Genomic DNA, 11,228 nt, shown 5'->3' on the forward strand with positions numbered 1-11,228 from the left:
ATTGTTTTCTTAGCCTTGATTTCATAATTTCTTAAGTTGGAAAGACCTTTGAAAGTATTATAGAACATTTCGTGGCTTATAATTATATTTTAATAAATTAAAATTCAGATTTGTTTTTATAATTATACTTTAATAAATTAAAATTCAGATTTGCTGGCGAAACAAAGAATACTAGTTTAATTGGTTAAAATGATAAAATTAAATCGATTAAAATCACCTAAAATCCAAAGTTGTTAAGTTAACTTTGTTTTAATGGACAAACGAGTTTGTAATTGATTAAAATTACTTAAAATTCATATCTTTATTGGTTTTGATTTAATTAATTAAAATGACTTTTTAGTCAATTAAAATGACTCAGGAGTGATTTTAACAAATTAAAAATATTATTTTAACATATTAAAATATTGAAAACTTACTAAGCTTTCTTTTAATCCATTAAAATTGTTAGGCACTAAATTCTGTACATTATCTCATTTTAAAACTAAATAACACAAAATCTAAATCATTTTGTCTAAAAACACTTTGTTTCACAAGAGAGACTCTTACCTAACATAAAAGCAATTTTGATAGACTTATTTCTCTAATCTTTGGTTCATATATGTGATTACCTTACCTTTGTATCTTTTCTTCTCATTTGTGCTTAAACTTTCTAGGTGATGTTGTATTTTTTTAATATATATGGTGTGTTCGATTCTCACAAGAAATTGTTTATAATTTTAGGGTTTTACAAAAATGATAATAAAAGATATCGTAGGTTTAAGATCTTATTGTGTCTATTGTACTTTTTTGTTTATTGAAGAATTATTAGAAAACATGAGAATATAGTAAATTGGTCTAATCATGGTGATTGACAATTGGAATCTTGATGTGTTTCTCTCTCTCTTAGTTCTTAGTTTTTAAAGTACACATCATATACTTGTCATATACTTTATATAGTGAAGTATCTTTAAATTTAAATTAAACCTTTTGTTTTTTTTTCTAAAAGTAATTTATTGCTTTATTATCAATCAATTCAGTACTAATTTATTTTATTGTTTCAAAATTTGATAATATTTGAATTCATAATTTTTTAAATAAACCTTAAAAATGATAACATTAAATAATTTGAGGAGATTACAACTTTCTAGAGTAAATTTATTCCTAATAAACTCATGAAAGTCAAATTTTCAATGTGAATGTTTTAATAGAAAAACAAACTCATAAATACAAATTAACTAAACAAGAAAAATAAACTTAACTAACTTTAGATTCCTAAAGAAGCTAAAAATTAATCATTTCGTAATAATAATAAATAATAAATGATGAAATTACAGTTTCAATTCTATTTATTTTTAAATACAAGAAATAATAATATATTTTCAAATTTATTTTTTGTTTTTTTTTCCTACGTAAATTTTAAGGTATAACTCAACCTTATAAAATAAGAACTTATAAGGTGAAGTTTGCACTCACTTGTATACTATTAAATGTTTTTATCTTTAGTCAATGTGTGATTTCCAATACACTCCCACGTCGAGACTCGTCAACTCGTGCGTGATACTATGTATTATGGATGATACTATAGCGGGTAACATGATAAACCCAACAAACTTCCGTTTTGATAAATTATAAATGACTTTATAAGCTAACTCAATTTTATAAAATTAACTTATAAAATGAGATTTGTACCCACTTATATATCATGAAATATTTTTATTTTTAGTTGTAAGATCTTCAATATTTTTTTAAAGTAAAAAAGAAAATGAAAAAAAGAGAGGTGTCACATCATAGACATGTACCATGAATGTTCTTCACTATTAAGCACACCATAAATGTTTTTTACTCATAAAAGCCTGATATAATTGAAGATGGTTTCTTTTTGTGAATGGGTTAAATCCAAAATTATATAAATTAATTCATTAATTGCCAGGTTGCTTCAAAATGTTTATTTATTTATTTTTAATTATATCCTAGGATTTTCTTTTGATGCTGCTGACCGAGGCAAATCCTATATTATATAATTACCTCGTAAAATTATACAGTTATATTCTAGGTTGCATGAATAGGATTTACATATAAAACAAATAATCGATTTAAATATTATTATATTTGGGACAAAAAAGTAGATCAATATATTTGTATAAATAATAAGACAAGAATTCTTTGATCGTGTCGGATTAAAGTAGATCCAAAAAGGAAAGAAAAAAGATCATCACGACAATAATAATAATAACATATACATTTAACAATTCAGGATCGGTTCATGTGATCAATGATGTATTTCTTTTCCCAATAGTTTAATATATTTTTGACAAAGACCAAATAATTAAATTATTAATTTAAATTAATAATGCTTATATCCAAACATCATTAAAAAATATATATTTCGTAAAACTTTGTCTTACAAATATTTCTAAGAATTTTATATTTACAAGAAAATATTCTGAAAACTCATTTCTTACAACCTTTTAAAAAAAATTGCAAAAAAAATCACTAAATATATATAAATAAGTTTGCTACTATAATTATAATAAAAAAGTTAACATAACTGTATTAGATATTTATATTTAGTATATATCGATTTGTAATTTACTAAGTGAACTTGTTCGAGATCACGCATCGACTAGAAATAAGAATATTTTTTTATATATAAGTGGATGCAAACCTCATTCCATTAGTCAATTTTATGGGGTTAGTCAATTTTATGGGGTTGAGTTAGACTTAAAGAACACTTGTTAATATGGTATTAAAGTTATATATTAAACTAAGAATTTGTGTGAAAACCCTTAATTATAAAATAAATAGAATAAATAAACTTTATTGTGAAATTTTACTTAAAATTTTAAAATTTGATAAATTTATTAATTTATTATAAAATTTATAAGTGAATTATGATTTGTTTATGTATATTTATGTTTTAGGCTTGAAAATCTACATAAAATCATTATAATTTTTTTTATTTGTACAACTTGTATCTTAAATAACTCTTAATTTTTACAAACCGTACCAACTCTCTATTCCGTAAAACTCACTAGTTATATAGATCAATACTCACTTCTAAAAAACATGTTTGAAAAATTGACATATACAACTTACATATTTAAATTTAAGTGTCTATAGATTAAGTTTAAATTCAATCGAATTGAAATAAACAATCATATATAACTAAATATAAAATATATTTTTTTATTGAATAATTTGAATTATGTTAAAAATCCAACATTAATTAAAAAAAATATATTTTGTAGTATATATATAAATAACTGCAAACTTATTGATTTTGTAAAGTTAAGTTACTTCTTAAACTCTATTTATAACCAGACCATTGGACTTATCATGACAAAAATCATATTTTAAAAATAATTTTTTAATTAATAAATACTAATTACATTATTTATTGCTCAATAATTGTATCTACCTTTTTTTTAAATAGGAAATGGTAGTAGGTGCAACTTCTCAATAAAAATATTATTAATTAATAACGATGTGACTTATTGAGTATAAATCATATGCTTTTTTAATTTAGTAATTGATCATTTATTCGTTAAGATCATCTTAGATTATTTAAGTTAAATTTAACCAAATTTTTATATGGTGACACTGCGTATTTTGTTTGTTTAAACAAATTAATTGATTATTAATTAATATACGAATGAATCAGAACCTACCAAAAAGTGAAGTATTCACATTAGTCATATTAATATTGAAATAAATAGTACTTAAACATTCCATTATAAGGTTTCAAATAAAAAAGTACTTAAATTTACATTACATAACTAATTCTGTAAGAGTAATTTTTCAAAATAAAAATCCCCTTATATTTTATAAAAAGAAATAATTTTTTTATGAACATTTCATTTTAATATATATATATGCACACACACATCAAATGTACATATATTACTTATTATTTATTATTAATGTTATGGAAGGTATGGAGAAAATGACGTAAATCAAAGCATGTGTCTGATGTGATATGATTAGTCAGTGAGCAATTATTTACCAGGATCTATTTTGAGAGGCAAAGGTGACGAAGTGTTCAATGCATGCAAGCAGAAACATGGGCCAAAAGTATAAGCTATGGATCATCTTTCTCCATCTACTCATAATCACGGTACATTCAATGCAAATCTTTTCTTTCATCTCAATTTTCACTGCTAAGTTCTTTAGCTAACTAGTATTCTCTGTTGAACTTTTGCAGTGTTCCAGTGGCAGCAGAGGCAGGGAATTGGTTGGAAGTGGAACAGAAAACAAAATCTTGGAAGCAATCTCTGATGAGAATCATCCAACACTGCACACAGAGCATGAGCATGAACACGTTCATTCCCACATGGACCCTTCTGTAATGGTGTTCTTCACCTTCAAAGATTTGAAGGTTGGGAAAACAATGGAAGTTTATTTTCCCAAGAGGGACCCTGCAACCTCTCCTAAGTTGTGGCCAAGAGAAGAAGCTGACTCTCTCCCTTTCTCCTTGAACCAACTCCCAAACCTCCTCAAAGTCTTCTCTTATTCTCCAAGCTCTCCCCAAGCCAAAGCCATGGAAGACACCCTGAGGGAATGTGAGAGTAAACCCATCAAAGGAGAGGAAAAGTTCTGTGCCACCTCTTTAGAATCCATGCTTGACTTCACTCAAACCATTCTTGGCTTCACACATGATCTCCAAGTTTTCACCACCTCTCACCAGACCAAATCCAGTGTCACTTTCCAAAACTACACTTTGGAAAACATAGTAGAGATCCCAGCTTCCAAGATGGTGGCTTGCCATACCATGCCTTACCCTTACACTGTTTTTTACTGCCACAGCCAAGAAAGTGAGAATAAGATATATAGGGTGGGACTTGGTGGTGAAAACGGTGATAGGGTGGAGGCCATGGTTGTTTGCCACATGGATACCTCCCAATGGGGTCATAGTCATGTTTCATTTCAAGTTCTGAAGGTTGAACCAGGAACCACTTCTGTGTGCCACTTTTTTCCAGCAGATAATCTCATCTTGGTTCAGAAACTGCAACAACACAGTCTTGCAACCATGTGATGTGATGGTTTAATTGCTACAATAAGTACTGTGTCTGGAGCCAAAGTTTGTTATGGTTATGGGTATGGGTAAATTTCCTGCTTCTTATGAACAAGAGGCTTCAGGGGCTTGTACAATTACAACTTCTAAAGACCTATGAGGTCATAAGTAATGAAAGAAAAAACTATCACTACTTTTAATCTACTGAGTTATAGTATTTTTTTTTTGACAAAATAATATAATTATTTTATCTATAAATTCATTTGTAAAAATTCTTTTATATAATTCTTAAACTTTTTTATTTTGAATTTGTCTATAAGTTTATTTTAATCTATGAAAAAATAATTTTATCTTTCTACTTTGATTATATCGGTTAATATTTGTTTTTAGCTTATTGACGAGTTAATAATAAATAACTAAAAAAGAAGAGAATTCTTGCTTCAATATGTAATCTTGGTGGATGATTAATGTATATGTAGGCTTTGAAACCATGCAAATTTTTCAGTAATTTCTCACAACTTAACACTGTAGATGATTGAGTGGGTAATTTCAAGAACACAATGCTCTTGATTTGTGTGGATGTGGATGCCAAATATTTTTAACAAAATTTGAACAATGAGATCTAAGTTATTATGATATTTATGAATTGAATTTTGGATAATAACAATGAGAATTGTTTTTACACGAAAGAAGTACAAATAATGGAAGTTGACCTACTACTCTCAAGTCACTAAAAGTATATGAAGATAATTAAGTGAATCTAAAATATTGAACATGTATAAGTTGAAGTTAAATAATATTCTGAAGTCTTTAGTTTTAGGATTAAAATATGAATAATTATAAAATAATTACTTTTAATGATATATTTATGATTGATATTATATTGGAGAGATATAACAAAAGATTATATAGTTAAAACTTTTAAGTATTTCCAATTGATATATCAATCATAATGAATTTATATTACAGTTATATTTTAAATATATCTGATGGATACAACTACGTACAGTATGTTTCTTATTTTTTATATGAACAAGTACCTCACAGTGTAGTTTTATTTAATAATCTAATTTTCCAAATTAGAAGTTAGCATGGATTAGTCATTGTATTTGTATATCAACAAGAAGATATCTCAACAAATCATTAAATTAATAAAAACTAATTTAATAGATAAAAAATAATAAATCATTATATTAATTAAATTAAATATTATTTTATAGATTACAATCATTATTGATATATAAAGTACTTTATATTATTAATACAAATTTATGAATTAATTTTTAAATTGATATCTAATTAAGTATTAAAATTTTAACTACCAACGGTCTAACCATAAGTGTCTAAATAAGATTTTATAATGAACCGCGAGAAGCTCTACCTAAATCATCGATGTTCAGACTTTTTTTTACATAAGTTTGACTTCCAAGTTATAAATAAGAGTCTTCTGACATGTTCAACTAATTAACTTTTTTACTCAATCTATATAAATAAGACTTTATAATGAATTTAGAGTTGAGAGTTTAGAGTTTAAGGTTTACTACTGAGAAATATTATGTGTTGTAGTTTTAGTCTCTTTCTTAGTTAATTTATGACGATGAATGTCACTACAAGAAATTTATTAAATAGAAATCTTAAAGGCAAAAATAATAATTTATTTATATTAACTAAATTAGATATTATTTTAGAGACTAAAAAAATTATTGATATATAAAGTAGTTTATATTATTAATAAAATTTATAAACTAGTTTCTAAATTAGTAACTAATTAGCTACCAAAATTTTAGCTACGAACTTTAGAATCTAAATTAATTGATAGTTAAAATCTTAATAGTTAATTAAATATCAATTTAAAAACTAGTTTATAAATTTTATTAGTAATATAAACTACTTTAAATACAAAAGATTTTTTATATCTAAAATAGTACCTAATTTAGTCAATATAATAATTAATTATTTTTTTCTTTCTAAAAATTAGTTTTTATTTATATTTAATGATTTTCAAAGAATGTGTAGATTGAGTTTCAGTTGAACGACGTAAACTTTTCCATGATTCTTCATTTATTCTTCCTATTGACCTTCTCTACCGTTTCTTTTGTTATTGTCTAGTGCTTTTGATTGGTAGATAATTCGATAAATTTGTGTCTATTTTCTTATAGAATACAAAATAAAATAATTCATATAGAAGGTAACATCTAAGTGTTTTTTTAAACTAACATTGATTTCAAATTAAATTTTTTAAAATCATATCTAAATGTTACCGAATGTGAGTTTTAGTAAAATTAAACATGTGTTGAGACATTAATTTTAGCTTTAGAATGTATTATGGGTTAAAGTAAATTTAAATAACTTTAAGCATTGGATAAAAAAAATTCCATCAAATTTTACTATTATCTTACTTTTAAAGTAAAAACATTTAAATATAAATCATACTACTTTAAAATTAATTTGAATAATGAAAAATTTCATTCAAAATCAACTTGTTAAAAACATCTAAAAAACTGGGTACAAACAACAAATTGAAAGCAACTTGATTTTGTCCAATAATAATTTGGTGATTAAAGGTTTTGTGTTTAAGCATAGGTTGAAGATCAAGTGGCATTGGCCTTGATTGTTGGCTTGAACATGTGTCTTCAGCTGCCATTCTATGAATATCCACACCACAACCACAACCACAAGTCCTTTCTCTATACATCAAAATCTTTATCTGACTTTCAATGTTCAACCAAACTCAACCACTTAACTCATGCATCTTTCTGATTAGACCCTCTCATTTTCAAATAAATACCAAGCCAATGTTCTTCCTTCTTGCACCATAACTAAGAAACACAGAACAAGATATGCCAAGTCCCCTTAGTTAATGTTTCTTGCTCAAATGAGTATTCCATCTACACTTACAAATTACTCAAATCTGTGTGGATGAGACGCTCATTTGAGCGAGCAATGTTAAAGAGTGGAAGAAGATAATCAACATATCAGCACAACTGAGTTCATTTCCATCTTCACTGTGTTCATTTCAGCTTCATTGATGGTTTACAAGCTTTCCTTCAAACTTTAATTTGTAATATTATTTTGTTTGGAAAGAGAAGATCCTTTTGCAGGTAAGAAGAAGAGAGTGAGAGGGTGCATTATGGAGATGAAAGTGAAAGAACAACAAGGAACCATTCAGTGAAAGCCAGCAAGTAAAGACAACATTACAGCTACAACAGAGTACATATTCAATAATTACATATATTAATGTCATTTTCTATTTTAGATCCAATAATTATGGTAGGATGAGACAGACAAAAATGTTGTCAGAGAAAATATATCAAATGGGATACATGATATAGATTTTGTATAAAATTAAAAATAAATGGAAACAGGATAAAAAATATGCTTATAAAATATTTGTCATAATTATTAAATAGTTGGTGATATTTTGACATCATTGACTAAAAAACACTTGAAAACTCAATAATATTATTTTAGTTATATTTATTTAATTTAAAATTTCAATACATATTACTGTATTATTAAAATGAGTTATAAAGAGTATATTTATTTTAAGGAGTTCATAGTTACTTTCCTTATATGAAGCAAAATATCAGTCACTATGATTAAGTGAAGTCATTTTTTCATATCAGTTCCAACTGGTTAACAGCAAGAACAATTAATAATATGTTGAAAAATATGCATCGGTGACTTTGCCTTAATTACAGTGTGATGAAAATAAATAAGCACTTGATTCGGGATCAAATTAATTGAAAAAAAAAAATTTTGTTAGTTGATCTGCTCAACTCAATATTGTTCAAGTTCAGTTTCTAAAACAAAAGAAAAACCATGTTACTGATAAAGGCTGTGAAATTTATTGATTGTAATTAGAATTGATATAGGGATGAAAAAAGTAACAAGAAAAAAACTAATTTTTTCATAAATTAAAATTAGTTTATGTTCATGTATATAAGTAAAAACTAAAAACTTATTATCCACTACAAGAAAATCATAAAATAAAAATTAATTTTTAGATATCAAAATAATTAATTACAATAATAATAAAATTAGAGACTATTTTAAAAACTAAAAAAAAAATTTCTAATTTAACTTTTATTATTGTTAATTATTTTTAAATTAGTATCTAAAAATTAGGATTTAGAATTTAGGGTTAAGGAACATAAACAACAAATATGAATTTTCTGATTGAAGAATCCTCTCAATCAAGATGGGCCATCCACACTGAAGCCCAACGGGCTCGGATCCAAACAAAGTTAAGCAAATTTTTCTTGTATTATATCAATTTCAACTTACACCCAATCTAAAAAAATAACGAAAATGTCCGTACAAAATAACAAAAATAACATTTAATGAAAGAAAGGAGTGGATAAAAAATCTTTTGAAAGTCCTTTTTCATATTTGGATTTTCAAATTCAAAAATTCTTTTATAAGATGCATTTTCAGATTTTATGTTCTGGTATAGAATAGATTTTCAAATTTGAATTTTTGGAACACATTTTTTTATTTCAGAAAATTTGTTCTGAAAATACATTTTCATATTTTATGTTTCAAATTTTCTTTTTCAAAATATATTTTTTTGCATTTCAGATTATTTTTAAACGAAATTTGACTTTTAAATTATATTTGATAATTTAAAAAAGTTCTTGTTGAAATTGGAATAACTTGCCAAAAAATTAACTGTTTAATCCAAGAAAAAAAACTGATTCAACCCCTGGGTTCTGACAAAATAAACCTTAAAATACAGAAAGAAACTAATTGTGCATCTTGTGTCTTTATGTTTCTGCAAGTACACAAACCGTACCGATTCAAATGGGCCCCAAAAGATAAAATAACAACACGTTTTGCTTAAGATTATTACACAAATTTCTCTGTTTTGGAATACCATCAATAGTTAAATAGTATTTAGAAATCAACATTTTCTTAGGCCTGTGCAATCATATTCTAAACCAGCTTGAGAAGTACAACAAGTTGTCAATGTCATGGCAAATAAATTAGACTCTTAATTTTTTTATTTATTTATTTGGCTAAATAGTTAACTTGTTTGAGGAGAGAAAGGACCCAAGAGAGAGGATTCATATCAGAGGGAAATTAGCAGCACAGCACATATCATATGCCTTCATCTTCATGGAAGATTAAATTGTATCCTCTCATAAAATCTTGATCTAAAATTATATGCTTTCTTTGCTTTGAAACTCTGAGATGGATTAATGATCAAAGAAAAACCCTCCATGGATCACCTAGTATATCTTTCTGAGGATTAATACATTTTTTTTTTATAAATTTCTGACGAGTAATCATGACAATCCAAAAGAAGCATCATGATTCATGTCTACTGACTATAAAAATTCTGCAGGACACAAAGATATACATGCAGCTAAAAAAGGAAAACCATAAAGATAATCTATTAATAAAGGGTTCAACAGAAAGAGAGGTTTAGAAACATGAATAGCTCTGCAAGGGACCAAAGACCATGATGTTTATGGATCATATACTATGTAGAAATATGTGTGTCTTCCTTCTCTAAACCATGAGCAAATGATTTGAGCTTCAACCCTTTATGCTAGTTTGTTCAGCCATGAAACTCTTCTATTTTCTTGGCCATGGCATGCTGCTTCCGCTTGTTGGGTGGAATATGTGTGTGATATAATATGACATTAGGCCTTATGTCAAAGTCCCGAATGAAATGATCCTTCACTGTGTCTGATACTTGTGGATCTTGAACAAGCAGGTCTTTGATTGCTTCAGGCATAGGTTGTCCATTCATCATGTTCTTCCAATAGTCTCCCATGTCTTTTCTTGCATAGCTGAGGTTAACAACCTATATCAGTTGAAAGAAAATAGAAAGCTCATCATTAAACAACACATGATAAGAGAGGCTTCAGATAAGATCGAACAAACTTTCATACAAGCTTACCAGGAGAAGAGAGAATATTAGGAAAAAAGCAAAGTAGGACTTCATTTTTTTGCTAGCATGTGAAGTTCTCATCAGGTTTGTGAAGGCTATCTTCAGGCTCTGAGCATCCTTTTTATAGGCCAAAAATGACCCTCACACGAAATGTAAAAAGTTCAAAACAGGATGAGTAAATAGAAGGCTAAGCTTTCCCAAAAAGAAAAAGAAAAGTAAAAGAAAAAACGAGTGGTTCAGAATCACCCTTTAGAACTTCTACATTCATCTTTTAGGTGCATGCATTTGAGTTCCAATAGTTTATGCTCAGTTTTGGTTCTAGAGAAGTGGATTCACCTT

At 26.6% G+C, this 11,228-nt stretch overlaps 2 protein-coding genes across 2 annotated transcripts; one reads left to right on the forward strand and one right to left on the reverse strand.

Moving 5' to 3' along the window:
• The first annotated feature begins 3,876 nt into the window (after window positions 1-3,876).
• Window positions 3,877-5,190, forward strand: LOC137810812 (BURP domain-containing protein BNM2A). The gene is made up of 2 exons (XM_068612268.2): window positions 3,877-4,093; window positions 4,181-5,190. Exons 1-2 carry the CDS (start codon window positions 4,022-4,024, stop codon window positions 5,009-5,011), a joined length of 903 nt encoding a protein of 300 aa, XP_068468369.1. The 5' UTR covers window positions 3,877-4,021; the 3' UTR covers window positions 5,012-5,190.
• A 4,970-nt stretch (window positions 5,191-10,160) lies between these two features.
• On the reverse strand, window positions 10,161-11,023 carry LOC150023004 (uncharacterized). The gene is made up of 2 exons (XM_090297847.1): window positions 10,899-11,023; window positions 10,161-10,802 (listed from the first exon to the last, which is right to left on the reverse strand). The coding sequence occupies exons 1-2, from the start codon at window positions 10,968-10,970 to the stop codon at window positions 10,554-10,556; spliced, it is 321 nt and encodes a 106-aa protein (XP_090153973.1). The 5' UTR covers window positions 10,971-11,023; the 3' UTR covers window positions 10,161-10,553.
• Between the last annotated feature and the right edge of the window lie 205 nt (window positions 11,024-11,228).

Source organism: Phaseolus vulgaris, chromosome 11 (assembly GCF_051622355.1).
Source record: "Phaseolus vulgaris cultivar YP4 chromosome 11, ASM5162235v1, whole genome shotgun sequence".
In the NCBI taxonomy this organism is placed as follows: Eukaryota; Viridiplantae; Streptophyta; class Magnoliopsida; order Fabales; family Fabaceae; genus Phaseolus; species Phaseolus vulgaris.